Raw genomic sequence first — 25,057 nt, 5'->3', positions numbered from 1 at the left:
GGGCCCCTCATAACAAGAAAGCCATTGAGGAGCTGGAGTGTTTCCAGAGAAGGCCAATGGAGCTGGGGAAGCATCTGAAGCACAAGTCTGATGAGATGCAGCTGAGGGAGCTGGGGGGCTCAGCCTGGAAAAAGGAGGCTCAAGGGGGACCTTCTCACTCTGCCCCTCCCTGACAGGAGGGTGGAGCCGGGGGGGGGGTGGTCAGGCTCTTCTCCCAGGGATCAAGTGACAGGGCAAGAGGAAACGGCCTCAAGTTGAAACAGGAGATCTTTAGATTGGATATTAGGGAAATTTTTTCATAGAAAAGGTTGTAAGGCATTGGAACAGGCTGCCCAGGGAAGTGTTAAGTCACCATCCCTGGAAGTGTTCAAAAAAACTTGGATGTGGCAGTTGACGACATGGTTTAGTAGAGAACGTGGTGGTGGTGTTGGGTTGATAGTTGGACTTGATGATCTTAGAGGTCTTTTCCAACCTCAACAACTCTTATGATTTTGTGGTTCCAAAGTATCTCCTTGTTCTTTGGGCTGTGGCTTGCTGAGATCAAACAGCCGGGGCATCAGAATTCTGTCAGCCAAAGGAGAATTTGGTACTTACCGGAGATCAAGGTGATGGGCACCTCCTTTAACGGTCAGTGCAATCAGTGAAGGGCTGAGGCTACTGTTTATCTGGAAGGAGAAAGAGCAGAGGCCAGCTCTCACCAAGTTACTGGGAAGAACTGGACATCAGTTCTGAAAACTGGAACATGATCTGGGCAAGACTAAGGAAAAGCATGGCTGGTATCGTGCACACAGCTAACAGTCCTAATGAGCCAGATCACCTGTCCCAAATGAAGGGAAGGCTTCCCCCAAAGTGGGAACCCTCAGCTGATTCCAGCCCTGGCAGTTGGAAATAAGTCTCCTTTGGGCCCACACACCCTAAGCAGCCTGTTGTTCTTGCAGCTATGATTCCAAGCCAGCCTAGAACAAGGAACTTCTGCATTAAATCAGGAGCTCAACTAGCTCAAAATCCAGTTCTGGGTCATTTTTGGTTTTAAATTTTAAATTTGAGCCCTGCCAGCACTCTGAAGTTTTGCTGAATCTAAGCCAAAACATGCCTGGTTTGAGTCACTGCTCACAGCACCTGGCTTAGTCTCACCAAGTGTGCTGGGACTGCAGAGAGCCAGGAGCACCTGGCCGGCAGCACTGAGACCACATCCGGACACAGAAACACACCGGGTTGTGGTTCAGACCCTGGGTGTGGGGTTAAGAAGGTCCTGCTATGTCTGCACTAATGAACCCACGTTTGTTCCATCAGTGTTCCTGGCTGATGGACACTACTCTGTGCCCACTGTTAGAGTCCCGAGGCTCCTCAGTGGCTCAGCATAAAACAGCTGCTCACAGAAACTCAAATGGGCTAAAACTGGATCGCCAGCGTTGCTCTGAAAGGAAGAGGGGGTAGTATGTTACCTGCAAAGGCTGCTCTGTGCTCAGGGTGCAGGAGTGCACATGCTTACCCCACCTCCAGCCCACGGGTCCAAGTCTCCATTTGAAAAAATGATGTTGCTTGCACTTCTCAGGTCTGAAATCCAGAGAGAGAATAATTGAGAGGTCTCCTTCCTGTGCAGTTATCCAAATGTATTTGGCTACTGCAGCAAACATGGCCAAGAACAGAAAACACTGGAGAACAGAACAAATTCTTGGCAGTTTTTACGTTTTCCACTTCTGTCCTAAGGGAATACAGAAACCTCTGTTTGGCTCAAGTCAGCACAAGGCTGTGACCTTCTGCCAGGACCCATTAGTGCGCTGTGCCTGTCCTCATGGGGCTTAGCTGGGCAGAGGGCGACAGGCAGACAGCTACAGGGAAACACAAAGGAATGAGCAGTCAGCACAATTCACCTCCTCCCCAAAAGTTTGTCTGCAACCAGTGTGTTCGTGGCCTCACGTGCCACTTGTTCCAACAGTACTGCTCCCGCATGGCCTCTGTGAAGGGCATCTCGGGGAACATGTCTGTCACATTGTTGCTGTTGAAAGTTAAGTTGATCTCGGTGCAAACCTAAGAGAAGCACAGAAGCTGTCATGGGGCGGGGGGAGAACCAGGACAGCAGCTGAAAGTTGTTGGTGTCTCTAACCCCTTACCTGGTAGTCCCAAGCCTCCGCATCCAAGCCGATGCCACAGCCCGTGGGGTCAGCACAGGACCGGTACAGCTGGTATATGTCATAACACGGTGCCAAGCCGGAAGAGTTGTAAAACACCCCTGGCCAGGTGGGAACATAGCACAAAACCTGTTGTAAAACACCCCTGCCAGGTAGGGACACAGCACAAAAGCCCAACTGCCCAACACACAAACCTCACGGCCAAGACCAAGCGAAGGTCTGGCTGCAGGATGCGCTTTGTTTCTGTCATATTCACAGAGAGGAAGGGACTCCTGGGTGCTCTCTTCTGTCTCTCCTTTTGCCAAAAGCCAGCGAGTGGCTCACTAGTCCTTGGAACAGCCCAAACCCCCAGGAGCAGGCTGTGCACAGGATGCTGGTTGAATGCTTCAAATTGAACAGGACACAACCACTGAGACCTTCCCAACCTTGCCCTGAAAGGAGCTGTGCCTGAATTGATCAAATTTAGTCAGAGGGCCAAGGGTGGCACATCACAGAGGGGATTTTGCTTGACTGTTGTTCACAAAGAGAAGCATGGCATGTGCAGGCTTGCCCAGATGAAAGAATAGCTGAGCAGGTGGCCAGGGAAGCGTAGCCAGGAGCTGCTTTCTGTGTAGATGGGCAGTTACCAGATAGGAGGAGGACTGCAGCTAAGCTGGTGGCCATCTGCTGCTGCCAGTGTAACAGCAAACCCCACAAACACTGTGGATTTGTGCGCTAATCAGCACCACCAGCTCCACTTGCAAACAGCCCCAGGCAGCTCTGCATGGCATCCAGTGGTTTGTGCTGCAAGGCCCCAGGCATGGGCTGCTGAGGAGGAAACTGCTGCAGCTGCTGCTTTCTAGGTGGATCTACAGGCCGGGCAGCACAGCCTCAGCCCCCTCGCAGCATAGAACCGTTGATTCAAGTGCAGAGGGCTGCCTGGGAGATGCACTGAGGGGCTGCTCCAGGGCTATGTGCCACCCAGAGTGATGCTGCTTGGCTCGCAGGCCAGCATGGCAAGGCTCATGTCCGACACCTACGTGCCAAAACTCCTGGAAGGGCTCAGCAGCCTTCGCTCATAGAGCGTGCTGTGTGACGTGACTCTGGAGGCAGAAGGGGTTTGCTTTCCAGCCCACAAGATAATTTTGGCTTTGGCAAGCAATTACTGCAAGATCCTGTTTGTTGGAAAGTCAGTGGGAGCAGGGAGCTCCGACAGTAACATCCAGCTGAAGGCTGTCAGTGCTGCTGGGCTGAGGAATGTTCTCAACTTCATCTATTCCGACAAGCTCAACCTCTCACTACAGAATATTGAGGAGACCTTCAAAGCTGCAGAAACCCTTCTGGTGTGGGAGGTGATCAAGCTATGCTTTCGCTTTCTGGGGGGTGCTTGAACTGCGAGAACTGCCTGGATCATCTAAATATCCTCAAGAAACTTGGACCAGATGAGCTGAGACAGAAAGCCATGTGCTATCTGGGGCAGCATTACAGATACTGGCTGATCCTCAGTGCTGGAAAGACCTGGACCAAGGAACCCTTTGTGAAATTTTGGACAGGACCAACACCAAGGGATGCACTGAGCTGGAACTGTTCAGAGCTGCAGTGAGCTGGCTGCAGCATGACCATGCACAGCTGAAAGATGCAGCAGAGATTTTCAAGTGCATAAGATACCTCTCAGGTAGCTGTCACAGGTACCTGCAAGAGGCTCTGGATTACCACTCACAGCTATATGCTCAGCCCATCCTGCAGATGCAGAGTACGAGTCTCCGCTCCAGTTCCACTGTGCTGCTGGTCACTGGTGGCAGAGCCGCCAACAACCGTGTGTGCAGGGAGATGTGGGCTGTGGACCTGAGCTGCAGCACCTGGCACAATGTCGGGGACCTCTGTGTGCCAGTGTATAGCCACTGTGTTGCCATCATCAACGACTTCCTCTTTGTCATCAGGGGACAGTGCAAATTTGATCCCACAAGAAAGCAGCCATCAAATGAGGTGAGACACAAGAAACCTTTAGCCCCTTGGAAAAATAGCTGGGTGAGGAGGAGAGGGCATCATTCCTCTTGCCCACCATAGATCTCCAACCTCTACATATTTCCCTGTGCACTGTGCAGTACTCAAAGCCCTCGAGAATACAGATTCCAAACTGTCTGGGAAGCAGTCAGGCCCTGCCCTGGTCTCACCTTGCTCCTGCTGTACACTGTCATCCTAACCTGTACACAACTTCACAGTGCAGGTTTGGCCAGGTCCACATCAGTTAGTCGAGCAGCCCCAAGAATGCTGCCCTTGTCCCCACTGGTGCTGCCATGGGATTTGTGCTGGGGAGGCACAGGTACAGCCTCCCACTTCACTGGAGAACTCCTCCTCCCTTGGTTTTGCCCTTGAAAGGCAAATATGCTTTAGCTCCCAGGACCTTCCCCTTCTGTCTGGAGAGTCAAAAGACTTGTGCAGGATTTTGTTTTCCTAGATGGCTTCGGGAAGCTTGCTAGAAAAACCAGCATGTTTTTCTTCCTCATGCTCCAGGGGGCTTCTTTCAGCATTGTACTGAGTTCCAAGAGTTCCGCTGCCACAGCAGCTCCCTTCCAGGGCCCCGAGGCCAGAGGCAGCTCAGCAGTAGTGGAACGGAGGATGCTGGAGGACACAGGCTGCGGCACTGACTGCCAGCTACAGCCCAGGCCAGCGTTCACTGTGGCTCTGCAGATACTGCCCTGGCTCAGCAACCAGGGCTTCCTAACCAGAACAAGCTCGGGGAGGTATTTACTGCTGAACAAGCCTCAGCAGAGGTGCTGTGCCCTGGGGTAATGCCAGCAGGGATGAGGGGATAGGAAGCACTCCTGCCTTCTCCTGGATGAGAGCAGCAGGCAGAGCTCACTTGCTCTTTACTACACGCTCATACAACAGAGATGCAAAAAGGTGCTTGTTGAAATCTCACTCAAACGGTTCTTAGCTGTCACATGCCAGCTGCTGCTTGCTGTTCTCCAGCACTGAGGATCAGCCAGTATCTGTAATGCTGTCCCACGTAGCACATGGCTTTCTGTCTCAGCTCATCTGGTCCAAGTTTCTTGGGGATATTTAGAACATCCAGGCAGTTCTCACAGTTCAAGTGCCCCTCCAGAAAGTGAAAGCATAGCTTGATCACCTCCCACACCAGAAGGGTTTCTGCAGCTTTGAAGGTCTCCTCAATATTCTGTAGTGAGAGGTTGAGCTTGTTGGAATAGATGAAGTTGAGAACAGCAAACAGGTATTTCAGTAAGCCTATGTGTTTCACCTCCTGCTTGCTGCAAGCTGAGACCACAGCCTGCTCCCAGACCCCTGCAGACCTGCAGGAAGGCCATAACTGAGCCTTCAGCTTCACTGAGAAGGAGCTGCTTCACCAGCTGGCTGGCACTGGATGTGCCTGGAGCCTGTCCAGGTCTGAATACAAAACCCTCCTCAGTCCAGGGAAAATTCAGCAGTTCTTGAAGCCACACAAGACGTAAGCCAGCCACCTGCCTTCTGCTAACCATCGTCTGCTGTGATCCTAGGTTTTCCGATTTGATCCCCGCAACATGTCTTGACTCCAGGCTGCCAGCATGCTGGAGCGACAGACACGCTTCCACGTGGATGTGCTGTCTGACTGCATCTTCGCTGTGGGTGGAGTGACACTGCTGGGGACTCTCTCCCATACTGTGGAATTGTACCAGCCCTCTGACAACAAGTGGGGGTTCACAGCTCCTCTCCCCACGCCTATTGCTGATCACGCTGGCACAACTGACAAGGGAATCCTCTATATCGCAGTGATAGAGCCAGTAGAAAGCAGCATATTTTCATACAGTTGCATTGATTTTTGCTACCATCTTAATGTCACAGTCTAAGCCTGCGCCCACACCAGTAATACAGCTCCAGTGTCCCTTTCCTGCTGTGTCAGCACAGCCTCACTGCCCTCCTGTGGCAGGAATTCTTTTCTTTCAAAGACATTAAAAGTGACCCCATCTGTCTTGCAATCCTGAATCACAAAGCTTTGCTGTCTGATGAAGGTAAACCAGGAGCAGACTGCCAGTGTTGGGGATGGGACTAAACCCTGCTATGAATCTGAACGGAAGATTTGGGACCAACCCTACTGTGCTGCTTTGTTCACTTGTACTAAAAGAGGCAAAATGCAGGCTCTTACCCTCTTACAGAGCCTGTACAGCTCTTGCCCTACACAAGATCCTCAGTTCTTACAGGGCTTTTTGGGAGATGGTCAAGTACAACAGCTTGGGGTAAATACTTCAGAAAATTACTGTAGAATCTTTAGCTTTTGTGGCTTCTAATTTGGACTTGAAAAATAGCGTCTGGTTACTCCTAGGAAGAGCACTGTGTTGCACCTCTGCAGTTAAAAGTCCTGGGCCAGCCTGAAATTGCTGTAGGTCCCTGCTTGCTAAACCACTTATGGCCAGCTGAGAATCCCTGTAGTGATTTTAGTCAAATTAACTTCAAATGCACAGTTTCAACAAAGGGGACATCTCTCTGATGGTCTGTATGCTGCAGCCCCAGGGGCAGGGACATCACATGCAAACTTGTACCCCAGCAGTGCAGAAGGATAATGGAAGAGCTAAGGGAATGGCTGGGACTCAGGTTCAAGTCCCTGCTTTGACCCAGCTGGCCCATAGTGCCACAGGCAGCTCATTTCACTTCTGATGGTCACAATTCATACCAGAGAGCAAAGACAAAACTTCCTCACAGAGCCTCAAATATCCCATATGATCTAGGCTGGGTAACACTATACCCCTGGGCTGTAAGATCTTACCTACCCACCAGCATTCCTTTCCTTTGGAACTTGTGGACTAACTAGTGGGCAAATTTGAATTGGCCACAGCCCTGCCCAAGCATGGGAAAATTAAGAGCATTACTGCAGGATTTAAAGACAAGCTCCATGCAGACAAAGTGTCTGTGCCCAGGTGAGCTGGGGCTTATGGCCAACCTGGAATAGCATCTTCCTGTTAGCAAAGACTCAGCAGAGTGGAATTCAACAGGCTGTCAGCTTGAATGCCATAGACAGGCAGCTGGAGGCATTGACCCTTCCCATATCAGCACCCTCCTTCTGCAAGGAGCTTTCTATAATGCACCCCTGAACTATACAAGTCAGTCAGTGCCTGTTGGGGAGAAGCTGCCAGCAGCACTGGGAGACTGGCTCCGACCTTCTCTTGGACATCCAAAGTTTAAAATGCTCTGAATACTTTTCTTTCAAAAGAAGAAAAAACCCCATTTGGATTGCTCATGCTGGAAACAAATTCCCTAATTAAAGCTGTTCCTGGCTACCCTTGAAATACCCCACAAGTTTTATTCAAAAATATTCTGTGGAAAACTATTTACAAAAGAGTTGGAATTGGTTTGTATTAGGTTTCTTTTCTCTTTAGAATACCTAAGAAGCTCTGGTTTTATATTTCACACTGCATCAGCTCTGCAGAATGGTGTGAAATTTTAAACCTGAGCTCCTTAGGTATTTCAAAGAAAAAAAAATCAATTCTGCTAATGTTTGCTGAAGATTTTCTGGGGAGGATGATGGATAGATTTTCAAGATGTGCTTTCCTTCTAGGAGGGTTCTCTGGGGGCAAAACCTTAAGAGACACTTACAGCTACCTGCCTTGCCTTGGCTGCTGGATCAGCAACAGCACCATGACTTTCATCTGCTGCAGTCACAGCACGGCCATGCTCAGGGACAAGATCTTTTGCATCGGAGGAAAGACACTAAGAGGAGTAAGTTAATTTGCTCTTATAATCCCCAATATGATCCAAAATAGGCTCTCCATATTGCTAGGCCCTGCCTTGTTCCAACAGGTTGACCAGTAACTCTGTTATTTTTGGTCCTTAGCGGACTGGCTCAGTTGCAAGTCAGGACAATAAGCTTATGGAAACATTTCTGCCATTACAGTCACATGCAGCAGAGCCTATCCTGGTGTCACTCTCTATTTGCCAGAGTACATTTCTTTTAAATAGAGAACACATACAGTGGAGGCACAGCCATTAACACAGCAAAATCCAAGTGTAAAACAGGTCAAATTTCTGCCCCAAATACACTAACCCCCTGATTGTCCTTGTATGAGCTGAGAGTGGGGAGAAACACTGGTAAATGCAAAGAGGAATGAAGGCATTAGCCTAATTTTAGGAACGATGAGCTCAAGTCCTGGAATGCAAAGGAAGTCTCTTCGAACCTGGATTTCCCATCTCTGAAAGGAGGGAAAGCAATGTCCAGCCCTCTGGGAAGAGGGCTAACAAGGACTGGAAGGTTTACTCTAGAAGAACCTGATTCCCCAAAGCCAAGAAACCAAGTTTTCAGAGATCACTTGGCAATTCCCATATCAGAGGGTAAAAGCTCAGGGGCAGGGTCTGGCTCCATTTTGCCATGATGGGTATGGTTTTCTTGGAAGGAATGAGTCTATAACAAGAAACTGCACAACAAGGCTGACAAATTCCTCCAGATGCCACAAACTTGGTTGTTGCCCCCAATTCAATGCCCTATTGCCCTATTTAGATGAATTCTTTTGTAATAGGTTAAAAACTCAGACAGCAGGTAGGGCTTGGGCTATGCCAGGTTTAGTAGGTCCCTGTGGTACCTTGCTCAGCTCAATCCTCTTATTTCCCAAGAAGAAAGCTCCTTCCAAGATGTGCCATTCTGGTATTTTATTTAGTTTCTTTTGAGGCTCTGATTGCTAAACATGAATCAAAAATCTGGCATCCTGAGCCCCACAGTGTTCAAACAGATGTTGAGACACTAGTTTCCTTCATCATGAACCAAGCAAGCCTGATGTGAGAGTGATGCCACTTGAGGCGTGATATGATGGGTGAGTGTTGGTCTGGTTCTCTGAAGGTGGAGGAATTGATTCATGTCAAGGAGATGGAGTATTATTGTCCTGTAAGCAATCACTGGACAGTACTAACACTGTCCCCATTCACCTGCTGCCAGTTCAGCATCACAGCCCATGGCACTACACTCTACCTGGCAGGAGGTGGGTTGCTGTAGCACATGCAGAAAAAGGACAGTGTTTTCCTGTATGATGTAGAGGGGCAGGTATGGAAGAAAGCCAGTCCCCTACCTAAAGCTCTGATCAATCATGCCTCTTGCATGATTAAACTTCCCTGAGTGAACGAAGCTGGGGAGATGGTGAGAGGCATGAAATGCTCCCCCCACAGCCAGGAGGAAGAAATCCACCCTCAGCTTGTTCATCTCAAAGAAACAAGAGTCCCACTCTGCCTCACAGGAGGAGTAGGATGTGCATATGTCCAGTAGATCTGACGGTCTTTGCTAAGGCATTAGTGTTTTAACAATTCTTCTAGGTATCAGCCAAACATCTTTAGCAGTAATTTGGGATTGGTACATTTAGCTTCCAATGCTACTAAAGTACATTAAACCTGTAAGAATTCCTTAAATAATTTTTTTTTGTTGCTGTTCAGAACCCATTTTTCTGAACAATGACCAAGGTAGAACTCATTTTCAACAACCAACTTGAGAGATTTTATGAGGAAGTCTTCGAAAGTTCTTTGAATTCTATCTCTATTAATAATTTCCTTACAAACACTACTGACTGATAAAATGAGTACTCACAGAGATAAATATACACGATATGTTTTCTTGCCACTGGATTAAGACCACAGGACACTGTGATGACAACTTTGTCCTCAACAAGCTGACCTCAGAAAGTGCACTGAGCCTGTAACCGCCAGAGTAGGGTAAACTTTTAGAAAAGAACCAATTATCTCAGAATTCCACATCTCATGGATAGACTGTGGGGCTGCAGTACCTGAAAATCTGACAAGGATAAGTTTGGAAAGGTAGAGAATGAACCTATGGGCCACCGTGGGAATCATCAAGTGGCAAAACATCACAGTGGGAGATCAGAGCCATACCAGCTCCCCTGACACATAGCAACACAACAACTCCACCGACAGGTGCTTCTAGAAAACACAGTGTTGCATAAAAGAGCAAACTGATAATATTAACTCACCAACAAGAGCAGCCAAGCCTTGAATTGGGTCTCTGTGGGCAAGAATTTGTTCACAGCCGACCTGGGTGAGACACATTACAGGCAAATGACACACAGAACAGTTACCAGTCTCTGCTCTGAGGAAGGGCTAAGCTGGAAGATTCATTAAAATTACCATTTACACATTCTATGGTTCAGCAGCTTTCCAAGGGCCTAATGCAACAGGTTTGGAGGTTTTTATCTTCCTCCTTTTTAACAACAAAATACATAGAAACAAGTAGACGGGGCAAGGCCAAACAGTTCCTTTACAAAGTTAAGCAGCTATGGAGGGGCCACAGTGATACACAGCAGTTCCTCCTACAATCAGAATATTTTAATTCCCTTTTCAGGGGGTGAAGAGAATGTGTAGAATAATTATTTCCACTTTAGAGGTCATTAAAGAGACCATAGAAGGGAACTGGAGCCAGAGGCAGCATCTCCCAAGTCCCAGTGCAGCAGAGCCAGTGTGATCTCTTGCACAGCACGCGTGTTGCTCCAGGTAAGAGCCACAGAGGCAAATGAAGTCCCATGGGCATGGTATGCTGGAAGCCAGCAGGGAACAGCAGGCTGTCAACACACCTGAAGACACCAAGAATTGCAACAGCAAGTGGTGACCTGAGATCAAAGCTGGAACCTTGCAAAAGCAGCTGGTGTATGAGAGGTCTTTGTAACCCCCTGAGAACCTGGCTCTTTTCCCACACTTTGCCATCTCTGATTCTCTTGAAAGTTCACAGGTTTTGCAGTCCCCAGAACAGCAGATTTTTCTCTGCATTATACCTATGTCACCTTCCTAGGTGACACTTAAAAAGGAGCTGATTTGTAGATCTCCATCCCTACCTACCAAGAAAAATACATCTATGTATTGTTGAGATGGGCTACAACAAAACTACTTTTTTTTTTCTAAGCTGCAGGTTTTTGGTGTTTAAAAGCTGAAGTTAACAAGCTTACATGGGCTTTTGTGTCTAAGGTAAAGGCAGAGCAGGGTAGGAGCAATTCCAGCAAACCTGCCTTCACGAGCATTTCAAATGCAGCAGTCACTATCACAGAGAAGTTTAAAATGTGTAGATTAACTGCCAGAGCGGAAGGGCTGAAACATCCATCACTACCTTCCCGTTGCCATCACCGATGGGGTGTGCCTGACAGTGTCCTAAGCTCCAGTCACCCCCTTGTACCAATGTCCTCACCTTCACTGGACTGGCAGGGAGGTGACCCATGAAGTCAGTCTTGTAAGGGTAGTTCATCATGGCCATCATGGTGAAGGCATTTCTAGCAAACCCAAACAGCTGGTAAACATCCTCTTTGTTAGAGATCTTACTGCATGTGGCCATTTTGCTGCTGATCTCATCATAGGCTGCAGAAGCAAGGAAAATCAAAGACACAAACTTTAACAGAGGGAAAGCAATACTAAGCTTCAACATCTTACTTCACTCAGAAGTATAGAGATGCTGTAACATCTTTCTACTGAAAAGAAAGATTACATCTAAATTTACACAGGTGGATGTTTAGGCACAGCCTCCCTGTGCAGTGTCACAACCTCATGCGGTCCATGGCCCACACTCTGCCCCTTCTGGAGCCACTGACACCTCTCTGGGGAGCCCACAGGAATCAGCACCTGCTGGGACAGAAGTGGTCCTAGCTGGCACAGTGAGCAGAACAGCTTGGTACGGCCTGTCCTTGCTGGTGCCCTGACGGCTGCTCCCGCTCACACCCACAGGCCCCCTTTCCCTGGCAGGGGGGAAAAAAATCAACTTAAAAAAACCAAACAACAACAATGACAAAAACCCCACAAACTACAATGAAAAAAAACCCCAACCAAAACAAACAAACAAAAAAATCACCCAAACCATGCTCCTAGGGAGCAGTGTGCATTCTGCACTACAAACTGCCAAGCAAGAACAGCCCTCACACAGGGCTCCTGAGACATGCCTTCAAACCTCAGTGGGCTGCCCAGGTCACCTGGAGTCAGGAAATTCATCTTTGAAGACGTTCCTTCAAGATGCACTCATGTACTCAGATACACCTTTGCACTTCTGCTGGGGAAAGCTGCTCCCTTCATTTTCATTTTCAGCCTCCACATTTTGGAGTTGCAGTTCCTGTCCCTGTCCTGCTCTACAGCTGACCACCAAAGCAGGTCTGGGACCTCCTCTGGATACTCACTTGAGAGTCTAAGCCTTAAATATGACCACCTCATCCCCCTGCTGCAGTAAGCATAGCCCCAAGCAGACCTGGAAGAGCTTGGCTAGTTAACATGAAGGTTCTTACTGCTGTGACCTAAAGCTAAACAGTGTTTTGGACCCTAAGCTCCTCTGGCAGCTCCACGACCAGCAGCAGCCAGGAGGCACATGGCTCCGGCCATGCAGCACCACAGACCAAGCCTCAGGACAGACCCAGAAGTCACCACAGCTATCCCAATACCACGCAGGGCTCCCAGGAGATGCTGGATGAGCTCACGACATCTAGTCCAGCCTACTTAGGAGCCATTGCAGAGGTCTTCACCATTCTCTGTCCTAACTGTCTGAGGCTGGAGATGGAAGGGACCTGGATGATTGCTTGAGGACCTAGACTGCTCTCCATATATTTCTCACATCTATCCAGTGAGTTGACCACAAAGCTGTCATACCCACCTGAACAGCTCTTAACAGTGTGGGTGTTGAGGACAAGCATCTGGCGAAACATGTGGCTTTACTAGCATAAAATACTGGTGGTTTTTCCCCGCAAGTGTTTTTGCACTTTGGTGCAGAAAAAACTGTTTCATTAACACCGTGCAAATCCCCACAGAGCTGCTTAATGTTTTGGTGTCGGTTTGCTAATTTTAATGCTAACTGAAATTGTTAATGAATTAAAAAAAAATCAATCATGCAAGCAGAAAGAGGCAGCCATGTGGGTATTTGCTTTAATTTAGCTGAGCAAACTGAAGAGCTAGCTGAGGTAAAGCTGTATCAGCTTTTTTCCCCGTGGCTGGGACTGCCTAGGACTGCTGCCTGCACTTAAAAGCTGTCTGCAGGGCTCTCTCCTTACCTCCACTCAGGCACAGGTCCTTGATCTGCCGGAAGGCCTTGCGGACAGCTGTGACGCAGCCTAGGCTGGACTTCTGAAAATCCTGAAGGGACAGAAAAGACACAGGTTGACTGTAGGGAACCGAGATTATATGACCCTGGGAGAAACTTGAGGGGAACTTGGCAAGATAAAAGCGGACGTGGTGAGATGTATCTTTGTGTGTCAGAAATTGCTTAGGGGTATTTTTCTCATGCTCAGTGAATGCTTAACTAAAAAGTAGATATAGAGGAAAGTTACTAACAGGAATTTACTGCTGATGTAATGGGGTATACAAACCATGAAAGAACTGTAATAAACGATTCCATTATACCACATGGGGTCTGTGCCCAAGATGTCACAGTTGACAGTTTCACAGAGGAGATACTTGTAGAGGCTGCAAGAGGAAGAACTGCCAGAAGGACCAGGAGATGAGAGGGGTACTGGCCCCCTGGTCAGCACCTCATCTGCATCTTCAAGAGCAGTGACACCAGTGCCTTGTCCTCCAGACAGTCATCACATCCCAGTAGAAGCCAACACTCCGCACACCTCAGGCCAAGCAGCAGCTGTGCCACCAGGTCTGGCTAGGCTGTCAGATGGAACACTCTGCACTTCATGAAGCATCAGACTGAACATGAAGCAGCAAGAGGAGACATGCCTTGGCCAGGACATGGGGAGAGTGGGCCAGGCTGTGAGGTCTAGAAGGTTTTTGTTGTTGTTTTTAAACACACAACAGAGTCTTTCCAACTGCACTTTGTCTATGAGAGGGAGCCATGGAGAAGTCAGTTATGCATCCAGGGTACAGAACCAAAACCTGCTTTTCTTAAACCTGCCAGTGACCTGCTAGATGACCATGTCCTTTTTCTTGGGAAAACCATTACTGATCCTGAAAAAGCACTCTAAGTTATGCTTGAAGAGCTGTGGCTGGCTAATGTGGAACAAGTAGTTTCTGTTACTGAAGGCTCTAGTGACTCCAGGCGTTTCTATTCTCTTAATTTGTAAGGCAGATTCAGATCTGCTGGCAACAAGTGCTTCAGAATAAGAAGAATTATTAGGGCTCTTCCAAGGTCCCTTTACCCTGCTAGAGCAATGGTTAAGTAATGACAAGTCACTAGCTAGGCATTTTTCTTATAAAGACCCAGCCTCAAATAAAAAATAGATTTGTGACCTTTCTGTTCTTCCTAACTCTGCCTTTGTCTGACAACTATGCTTAAAGAAATCATTATGGGGTTTTCCACAGTTACCTGGGCATCTCTTTAGGAGTTCCAAATCTCCTTCTGGATGTGCTTAGTGATCTTCATCTACACTAATGGCTCCAGAGTGTGGGGATGGCTTGGCCTGGGACAGAGGAGCAGGTCTGCTCTGGCTGCTGTGATGGCTGAGCACCTCTAGGCACTGCTGGACTGCTGCCATGCACTGCCTGGCACGAAGGACTCAGCACCCATTTCAGCTCACCCCCAGGCCCTTATGGGCCAGAAATAGTTCAGTTGAGCTGAGCAGAGGCAGGAGGCATTGCAGCCATTCCAAGGAAAGCTGTTCCTGTTCAGGCTGCCAGTTTTACTCTTGACTCACACCCAATTCAGATGTGTGATGTGAGCTGATGGCCTGCGCAGCTGCTGCAGCAGTAACCTCAAGGGAAGCAGGCAGGGGCTGTATGTGCAGCCCTCACACCAGGGGTTCTGCCAGCTGCAGGCAGTTGGCATATATAACCCAGTACTATGAATGTAAAATCAACTTTCTGCCCTTTGCTCACTTTCCCTGTGAGCTAGAGACTTACGAAGTGAGCTGAAAAGGCTCAGTAAGGGTCACAGAGAAAGCTGCTTTGAGACAATGCACTCTGACTCAGTTGGAGGGACAGAGGGAAGAGAGGCGCTTTCCACAGTGACTCAGGAAAGGTTTGTGCCTTCATTACCATTAACAGCTCTCAGGGGTGTTCTCACCGAGAAGAACAATTCAGTTCAGATTTCAGATGCACAGACTGCAAATAAGAGCATTGAAGGTGATAGTACCTTGAAAACACCACATAGTGCTTGCTTAGGAGCTCAGCCCAGAGCTTCATTTATAGCTGGAGAGAAAATAGATTTTTAAATTAATTGGAAAGTTTTTTCAAGTGAAAAGATCAAAGCCCTAATTTCAGGGGTGTTTAATGACTCACAGCATATTCACAGCTGAAGCAAGACAGAGCTCCTGGCTGAACAGGGCTGCTGAGAGGAAGTTAGCTTCAACCAGGGAAGAATTCCTACTGCAAGGCCTGTTAGATAACTAAGTGGCATTACATTTTTTTGTTTTAAAATGTAGAACTTTAAGACAAGATGTCTATTATTCTTTTATACACGTAAGAGTTTCAAATGTGTTTATTTTCATTATAGTCTTTTCTCTATACTTAGTAGTAAAGCCATCTATCCTGTAAGTCTCTGCAGTGAAACGAGGTGTTTGTGTATATAAATAAAAGCAAAAAAATCACGAGTTGCACACACAGGTGTGCTCCTCAGTCCTCAAAGTGGAGAATCACAGCAAAGTAACACAAGAACGGCAAGGATATGTTAATGTCAACAAAGATGAATCACCTCTGGACAAGGGGGATGGGGAAGAAGAGGATTAAGGTGGCCCAAAGCCAATCTAAGACTAATTAGCAAGGTAAAAACGACCCTTGAGGGACCTCACATGCTATTGTCTGACCACCTTGGTATAGTGAACTGATAAGAGCATGTGCAGAAAGCACTGGTTAAGTTGACCGATTAACAAGTTTTGTGCAACTTCTTTGTTGTAACTTGTATAAAAGCCTGCAAACTCCCCAAAGAGAGGTGCCAGTTTAGTGAACTATCACCCAGCACCCCTTTCTGGGCGGAAGGGGACTAAACGTGAGCAGGTGGATCTCAGCTCTGGGTGGTCGTTGTCTCCTGCGCCAGGTACAGACCCAAACCCTGACTGAGGAACAACACAGGTAGTTCATGCAAAGCCATCTGTGTCACCCAGATCTAGAAATTCATGTCAAAAGACAGGCAGAACAAACACCATCAGACAAGATTTCAGTACAACCAGCTAGTACATTTCTTTCCTTATAAACTGAATGTAAGTCAGTTCTAAGCAACACCATCTTCCTATGAGTCCTATGGCCTCAAGCTGCAAAAGCCATGCTTAAATTTTAGTTTAAGAGAACCTAGGACACCTTGCACATTTTTAGGTAGTGACATGAAGATTTCCGAGCTCTTCATTGAAATGCAACCCCCTTGGGACTAGGGAGCTGCTGTGAATCATTGGTACCAATGCAAAATACAGCATTTTGGGAGAGGGTTTGAGAATAAGTTACCCAAAAGGGGTTCAGCCACGCACAAAGGAAAAATTTCAGGCTGTAATATGGTCAAGCCACTAAATGGGAAAGTGAATTCTTAGTGGCAGTAAAGGTACTAGCACTGAGTTGTGCTGCTCAAAGTGGCACCTTTGGACGCTGAGCTGCTCCAGCTAAGGCAGTGCTCTGCCACCACACCTGCAGCTGCTGCTTTTCCTTGTGGGTTCTCATTTAATCGCACTCTCTGCTCAGCACTGATGCTGTGAAGACAAATGTCTGTTTAAACACATGGTAAAGGAAAAAGAAGCAGCATTCCTAAGGCAAGAATATAATGCTCCTGAAAAGAGAGGCTACTTACCATGGTGACATCTCTAAAGAACTGGGTGGAGTCTCCAAGCCCAGCTACAGACAGCAGAGGAGCACTGGCAGCTAGTGCTCCAGCCACAATGTTTGGGTATTTCATCCTCAGGTAAGCACTCAGCATTCCTCCATAGCTGCCAAGAAAGGACAAGTTATTTCCTTTAACAGACAACTTATGCTGTAAGACCTCAGAAGTTCAGGCCAGCATTCACAGGCTCACCCAACCCAAGGTAACAAGAAGCTCATGAATATCTGTAGATGCCTCACGTGCTCTTGCATGCTCATGATATGCATGATGCTCGTGGATATCTGTGGTGCCTCATCCTCACATGAAAAGATCCAGTTATGGTCAAAGAGCAGCACACAGTGTTTTCTTACTGGCCTTTCTCCAGATGTTCACACCAGCTCTGGTGGGAACACAGCAGCTCAGTTTACTTCTGCAGACAAATGTAAACCCTGCCTCAGTATTTAACTCTGCACCACCCTGAGCATGTCCCGACAACTTCACAGCAGAGCCAAGTGTGGCTCAAGTGAAGCTGTCACTGTTCAGTGGGGGAAGAAGACACACTGTACATTTTGCATACACAATAATAAGGACCCTGCAGGCTCTTTGCAAAGGGTGTCCCTGAACACGGCAGAAGAGGCAGCCCTCTCATGTCCTGGCAAGTGGAGAGTATTCTTCCTGGGCACACCAAATAGCTGCTGCATAGTTGATCAGTTACAGGGAAGGGGAGACATGAACAAATGCCACAAGAAAACTCAAAGCCATTTTAGTAGCTTCAGTGCCAGGGCCACAATCTACACATGGATCAAGGGCTGCTACATAGACCCAAGGTGACAGAACTTACTCATTTGCTGATGGTTGTGGAGTTATTCTGAGGCCACTCCTGGGGGTGACAAATGACATTCCCAAAACACAGGTTAAACCTGGTCTAACTCCAGGCTTAGAGGTACTCAGGCTCCCTCCCCACCACTTCAAGTGGTTGCAGTACATACCATTCCCACAGCACCCATATGGAAAACAGTTTGCATTTCTCTAGCCTTGGTCTTGGAAACAGGCATTAGCTGAAACCTGCCACAAGTAGTTTCAGGTTAGTTTGGCAAAGTTATAAGCACCAGAAGAGGTTTGGGTTTTCTCTCGCATGGGAAACACTGTGCTGCTCCAGCACTGCCATATTTCAGTGTCCTTCACGTGGGTTTAGTGTCTTAAGGGCTGCTGCAGACTGAGCCCTCATTTATACACACAGAGCTGAGTCTAACATGCAGCCAGCTCACAGGTTTTGCTGAATCCCTCTCCCACCTCCCCCTCCCAGGACAGCTATACTGTCCTGATAGTCACAGTGCAAACTCGCCCGAGATCAACGGTTCAATCACCACACCACAGTGAGCTGGAGGCTTAATGATAATTGTTAGGTCAAATGCTTTTTAGCTCACTGTGACTGAATTCGAAGCCCTGTACTTCTGGAAGCCTTTTGAAGGGAAGCATCCCTCTACTACAAGAGTGAGGATCCATCAAGAAACAAGGACATCACATCCACCCAGATGCAGCATTCTGGGGAAGGACTGCTGCAAGGAATCAAGGGGTAGCCATGCAGCAGGTTGCAAAGCAGAATTATGAAGGGGCCTACAATGAAAATGGATGGATGCTGTTAAAGAGGCTGTGTTTCATAAAAACCTGGGTAGCCCCTGGGAAGAATATTTCACCAATTATTAGTTTCCTGTATTTCCAACGTAAAGTGTTCTGATCCTGCAGGAGGAATTTCTCATTTTCACTGAATCACAGAATATGCCAAGTTGGAAGAAACCCATCAGGATTGAGTCCAACTCCTGGCCCTGTGCAGAACACCCCAACAATCCTACCATGTGCTTGAGAGCGTTGTCCAAACACTTCTTGAACTCAGACAGGCTTGGTGCTGTGACCACTGCCCTAGGGAGCCTGTTTCAGTGTTCAACCACCCTTTGGATGAAAAACTTTTTCCTGATATCCAACCTCAACTTGTCCTGACTCAGCTCCAGCTGTTTCCTCAAGTCCTGTCACTGGTCATGAGAGTGAGGAGATCGGTACCTGCCCCTCCACTGCCCCCCATGAGGAACTTGAAGACTACAATGAGTCTCCGTCTCCTCTTCTCCGAGCTGAACAAACCAAGTGACCTCAGCCTTTATTCATAAGGCTTCTCCTCCAGTCCCTTCACCTTATGGCTCTCCTTTGGACTTTCTCTAACAGCTTAAAGCCTTTTTTATATTGTGGGGCCCAAAACTGCAAACGGGACTCAAGGTGAGGCCACATCAGTGCACAGTACAGCAGGACAATAACCTCCTTTGACCAGCTGATGATGCTTTGCCTGATGCCCCCCCCCGGACATGGTTGGCCCTCCTGGCTGCCAGGGCATTGCTGACTCACATCCAACTTGCCGTCGACTAGGACCCCCATGTCCCTTTCTGCACCTGCTCTCTAGCCTCTCGTTCCCCAGTCTATACACAGTCAGGGTTGCCCTGTCTCAGGCACAGAATTCGGCACTTGCCCTTGGTAAACTTCACAGAGTTTGAAATTGCCCATCTCTCTAATTTGTTGAAGTCTCTCTGCAGGGCCTCTCTGCCCTCGAGGGACTTGACAGCTCCTCCCAATTTAGTGTCGTTGGCATACTTTCTTAGTATCACTTCCAGTCCTGCATTCAAGTTGTTAATGAAGTGTTGAAGAGCACCGGGCTGAGGAGGGAACCCTGTGGAACCCACTAGTGACTGGATGTCAACCTGATGTCACGCCAATCACTACAACTGTTTGTGCCAACCTGTGAGCCCGTTGCTCGCCCATCACATAACATGGTTATCCAGCCGTGGGTCGAACATTTTGTCCAGAAGGATACTGTGAGAGACCGTACGAAAAGCTTTGCAGAGGTCCAAAATAATTACATCTATTGGCTTCCCTTGATCAACTAGATTGGTTACCCTCTCCTAGAAAAAAATCAGGTTCAACAAGCAAGGCTTTCCCCTCCTAAAGCCATGCTGGCTATGACCGATGACTGCATCATCCTCCACGTGTTTTTCAGTACCTCCCAGAAGAATTATTTCCATGATTTTACTGGGCAGTGAAGTGAGACTGACAGGCCTGTAGTTTCTGGGTCCTCCTTCTTGCCCTTCTTGAAAATTGGGACAATGTTCTTTCTGGATGGCTCGTACATTGAAGAAGCTTAGAAACATCCAGTCAGGGTGCTTCTCCAAAGCAATCACAACTGGAGACTAATGCTTGATGGAAAAGCTGAGTGGGACCTGGTGATGAGCTCCTGGGAGCTGAGGCACAGGCACATCTGCTCTCTATCAAATAGCTTAAAACTCTGCCTTGAGAACTTCCTTGAGAGCCAAAGAGATCTACAAGAACAGCATGACTGTGACTGGGAAAGGATGCAAAGAAGGGCAGGAGCCCCCGCAAACCTTACCTGCCTCCAAAAGCAATGACAGGGCAATTTGCAGCACCAAACTGCTGCTTAAGCTCAGTAATGAGCACTGCATAGTCAGCAAGGGCTTGTTCCACGGTGAGCAGAGCAGTCTTCTTCAGCTGCGTTGACTCAAGTCCAAACGGAAGAGACTTCCCATAGTACCTCTGAAAGGAAAGAGATACACTGTGGCAATGCTGGTCTGGGTCTCTGCTGCTGTCACCATAGAGCTGGGGTAAGTGTGCACTGATAGGAAGAGATAACAGAGCATGAGGTGTCCTCTAACTTGTTCATAACTGAGGAATGTCTCCTGCACTCGATACATAGAGACCTTCAGGACAGATCCTGAAGAGGATGTACAGTATGTCCTACTACTACACAAGCTACTTCAGTGTGTGCCAGATGAGCTCTCACCGCGTGTCTCTCTTCTGAAATCCCCAACTAGAACAGGGAATAATCTCTTCATGCCTAAGCTGATATATAGTAGATTTAATAGAGTAGTGTTAATAGACTAGTGTGAGAAAAGTTGGTTTGGGACTTTGCAGGCTAAAAAGACTAAACGTTATCCAAACAAAGTAACTCTCTACTCCAGCATGGAGTTCAAGGCTTGTAGAAACTACTTACAAAAGCAAATACACCATGGCATAGGTTTTACTGAAACAGCAGTCTGTATCCTGGAGTGCTGGTAGGCATAGCAGAAAATTATTCAGAAACCATGATTAACTAAAGAAGACCTGCTACTATGAGGAAAAAGGTTACAGCAGGTCTGACTCAGCTTCATGGCAAGAGTATTCCAGACCTGCAGAAAGCTGAATTTGGTAACAGTAAACAGAACAAGACTCTACAGTAAGCATAATGACTAAAATACTCACATGTTCAGCAAAAATGACAAGTGCTTGCTGTTCCTCTGCTAATTCAAATATAAAGTCAGAGTTCTGAGCAAAAGTCCAAATGTCACCTTCATTGCCAGCATAAAAAAAGATGGGTCCAAATCCTTTCTTCCAGAACTTTGCTGAGACAATTGAGAGAAGCAAATTAAAAATAAAAATATAATAAAAACAAACAGACAAACCAAACAGCACAAAAAATCCCCCCAAAACCCTACAAAAAACATGTGCATGAAGTGACTCCATTTTTGGTGAGTTTGGGCGGGAGCTTAACAAGGAAGAACTCTGTGAACAGGCTGATTCCTGAGACCTGAGTTGGGACAGAAATGTGTTAAAAAGGCCAGGCTCCAGAAATCTTTCATTTGGGTGGGTGTAAATAAGAGCTTCCATGAGATCAGCACATGGCCTGAAACTTCCACTTCTGCCTGAAAATAACTAAAATCTCAAGTTCTGCAAGTCATTTGCAAACAATTGCTCCCCAAAAGAGCAATTTCCCTTTTCAGACCAACTTATCCTAAACACTTGCACTGATCAATTTTCCCACAAAATTGACATTAGGGAATTGCTTGCATCTTTCTGCTGCTCCTGCTGTCACACAAAGCTGTAAATTACATATCACAGGATGGTTTGAGTTGGGAGGAAGACCCAACTTGAACTAGAAGACCATCCAGTTTAAGCCCCCCTGCCATGGGCAAGAACACCTTCCACTAAGCCCAGGTTGCTCCAAGGCCCATCCAAGCTGGCCTTGAACGCTTCCAGGGATGGGGCAGCCACAGCTTCTCTGGGCAACCTGTGCCAGGGCCTCACCACCCAGCAAAGCATTTCTTATGTCCAATCCAAATTTACCCTCTGTCAGCTTAAAACCATTGCCTCTTGTCCTATCACTACTGGCCCTGGTAAAAAGTCATCTTCCTCTTTTCTACAAGCCTTCTTTAAGTACTGAAAGGCCACAATAAGGTCTCTCTAGAGCTTTCTCTTCTCCAGGTGAACACCCCCAGCTCTGCCAGTCTGTTTCCAGAGCAGAGGGGTTCCAGCCCTTGGAGCATTTCCGTGGCCTCCTCTAGACTCGTTCCAGCAGTTCCACATCCTTCTTGTGTTAGGGTTCCCAGAGCTGGATGCAGCACTGCTGGTGGGGTCTCACTGGAGCAGAATTCTCCCCCCCCACCACCACCCCCGGGAATGAGCTCAGGACATGCTGCCGACGATATGCTGATATATGTTATATATGTAACACACACACACATTTTTTTATTTTTATATATATATATATGATGATATATGAAGATGAAGTGCTTCATCCTCAGATCTGTTTAAAACGGAAGGCAAATTGAGCTTAGCAGGACAAGTTGAGCCATGACGTCAATAATGGCTTATCTAAGAAACAGTTGTTTTAATGCTTGCTGACTTCAACAAACATTTGATTTTAGTTTAGTCATAAATTGCACAGGAATTAGGAGGGATAATAAATAGTTTTCTTCAGTGACAGACCTCAGACCGTCAGTTAAGTGTTGATTTCAATACACTACCATATCATCCAAAGAGACCCTCTGCAGCAGTTGTCCTACAGATGTTGCTGCAGCATGTCACGTGGGGCTGTTTTCATTAACAGAGAGGCCTGAATTTAATTCTTGGCATTCTCAACACAGACTTGCCAAAGCCAGATTTGGCTTGGAATGGGATTTGAAACCTCTCATTAGTGAAACTGCTGCTCTTTGTTAACAAGGAGGCTGATTCGCTCTCTGTGCTGCATTTGCTTTGGGTATTCAGTAGATAACTGGCTTTTCTCCCGATATGCTTCATGGTTCCTTGAGTAAATAACCATTCACAGGAGCCAAAGCCAAAACAGACTGGCTCCCTAAAAAGGTATCTATTTTTAGATTGAAATTTTGGGGAACTGCCAGTTAAACTCAGTTTAATTCAGTTAAAGAGTATCAGATGCCCTGTTGTGAAATAACTCTCCTTTAGCTTCTTGCTGATAATCTGAAAACTCTCATATTGCACAAAAAACAGTAGAGGGAAATGGAACTGCTCACAGGAATTTTGAATAAGAAACTCTTCTTAAACCAGCAGAACTGTAATGTTAATGTTTTGCTCCTCAGAAATATTATTCAGCTCTGCCCAGGACACACAGATAAAATGTAACACTTTAAAAAGAAGACAAGTAAAAGTTACACAATGCTTTAAACCAGGTGATCCCAAGGTTCTGTTCAAAAAGGGCCACTTAATTAGTGAGGTCTCCCTTGTTGTGTTGCTGCTGTGTCCATATCTTTGGGCTGAACTGATCCACGAATTCATGACGTACATGACTAGGCACAGGTGATGAATAAGCTGCAGAGCAACAGCTGATGTGAAGGTGAGCTGCAGCATCCGAAGCCCCACATGCAGCTGGGAGGCAGAAGCAGGTGGGCACCAGGCTGGGCAGTGCTCAGGGCTGCTGCTATTCCCAGCTTCACTTTTGTTCTCTCCCTGCAAATTGCTCCCCGGATTGCTCTGAGTAGGCAGAGTTGAAAAACGTGTCACACTGGTTATAGAAATTGCTGTCTTTTTAGTTACATGCTGTTTAGAAAGGCCTTGTCTCTCTTAGTGGCACAGAAAATAACTTGTTATTTGGCTAGAAAGGAAGACACTGCTGGCTCCTTGCTGGCACTACTCATTGTTTGGCATGGATTAAGCTATCCACAGCTGCAGGGTTTTAAATAACACAAACCACCGACCCAAGAGGAGTTATCTTCACTCCCAAGAATGGTGGGTACAAAGCGCAACATTTCAGTCGCTATTTGTTTTTCTTGCTGCATTCAGAGCACCGAGTTGCTGTGTAAGAGATGCTGTGGTCAACTGAACACACATACACAACAGAGCCAGCTCTGATGTAAGCCTAACGCAGCTGCTGCTTCTAGCCTGCTCTTGTTTCAGAGACACCAGTCCCCAAACCTGTCCCTGCACCCCACGGCCAGAACAGATAGAAGGCAAGGAGCGAACCCCAGACTAGTACGGTTTAGAAGGGACCTCAAAGGCCATTCAGTTCCACCCCCCTTCCCTGTGGAAGGGACACCTTCTGCTAGATCAGGCTGCTCTAAGCCCCATTCAACCTGGCCTTGAACACTCCCAAGGATGGGGCAGCCACAGCTTCTCTGGGCAACCCGTGCAAGGGCCTAACCACCTTCACCGAGAAGGATTTCTTCCTAATACGTAATCTAAACCTACTGTCGTTCAGTTTAAAGCCAGTTCACTTTATCCTATCACTACATGCCTTTGTAAAGAGTAGAGGATAAGGAAAAGGAGAGAATAAAGACAATAAAGGGGAATGCTTCACTGCAACGAAGGGCTTAGCTCACACTGACTCCTGGATGTCCAGCGCAGCTCTCTGGCTCTTGCTCTGCCGCTGGGCAGGGGTGGTTAAAGCTTAAGCAGAATAAAATCCAGTCCGAGGCCACAGCACCCCCGGGGACCTACCCGACACCAGGTACCGCTGTGGGAAGGTCTCGTTGCCTCGGGTCTCGAAGCTGAAGTGGTCCCGCACCTGCGGATAAAGCCGCTCCTCCAGGCCGGGCCACACCGCCCGGGCAGCTGGAGGGGACACAGTCAGCACAAGGGAAACCGACAACAGGCATCGTCAGCCAGTACGGCACGGCCCAGCCCGGGAACCGGGGCCCACGAGACCTCGGAGCTCCCGCACGGGGCTCCCGAAGCCGGCTGAGGGCTCCCGCCCAGGGAGGCCGGTTCGGGGTCCTGCCCGGGGCCCGGGAAAGTCGGTTGAGGGCTCCGACCACGGCAGGGCCGGGGCTCTCCGGCCCGGGGGCCGAGGGTACAGGCAGAAGGGTCTGGGCCAGGGCACCCACCAGGAGCGGCGCTGGCGGGTGGGAGCAGAAGCAGGAGCGGGAGCAGCAGCGACCGAAACATCCTCACGGTACCCGCACCGCGAGCGCTCCCGCGCGGCCACCGAGCACGTGACCAGGCCTTGGCGTCACGTGCT

General features: G+C 47.9%; 1 protein-coding gene across 1 annotated transcript in view; it reads right to left on the bottom strand.

The window, feature by feature from the left end:
* The window catches only part of DPP7 (dipeptidyl peptidase 7), a 26,386-nt gene extending 1,329 nt beyond the window's left edge, over positions 1-25,057 (bottom strand). Inside the window, exons 1-12 of the mRNA XM_017834654.1 lie at positions 24,924-25,057; positions 24,538-24,651; positions 21,070-21,209; positions 20,201-20,364; positions 16,765-16,900; positions 13,103-13,184; positions 11,269-11,435; positions 10,067-10,127; positions 2,115-2,233; positions 1,875-2,031; positions 1,493-1,557; positions 595-665 (exon numbers count right to left, since the gene is read on the bottom strand). Of these exons, the coding sequence (XP_017690143.1) occupies positions 595-665; positions 1,493-1,557; positions 1,875-2,031; positions 2,115-2,233; positions 10,067-10,127; positions 11,269-11,435; positions 13,103-13,184; positions 16,765-16,900; positions 20,201-20,364; positions 21,070-21,209; positions 24,538-24,651; positions 24,924-24,984 (1,337 nt within the window). The 5' untranslated portion in view covers positions 24,985-25,057. The remainder of the gene's footprint in view (positions 1-594; positions 666-1,492; positions 1,558-1,874; positions 2,032-2,114; positions 2,234-10,066; positions 10,128-11,268; positions 11,436-13,102; positions 13,185-16,764; positions 16,901-20,200; positions 20,365-21,069; positions 21,210-24,537; positions 24,652-24,923) is intronic.

The sequence above is a fragment of the Lepidothrix coronata genome, unplaced genomic scaffold (genome assembly GCF_001604755.1).
Source record: "Lepidothrix coronata isolate B3197 unplaced genomic scaffold, Lepidothrix_coronata-1.0 Scaffold237, whole genome shotgun sequence".
Classification (NCBI taxonomy): domain Eukaryota; kingdom Metazoa; phylum Chordata; class Aves; order Passeriformes; family Pipridae; genus Lepidothrix; species Lepidothrix coronata.
The sequence above is the reverse complement of the archived record's forward strand: the minus strand, read 5'-3'. Positions and strand labels throughout refer to the sequence as shown.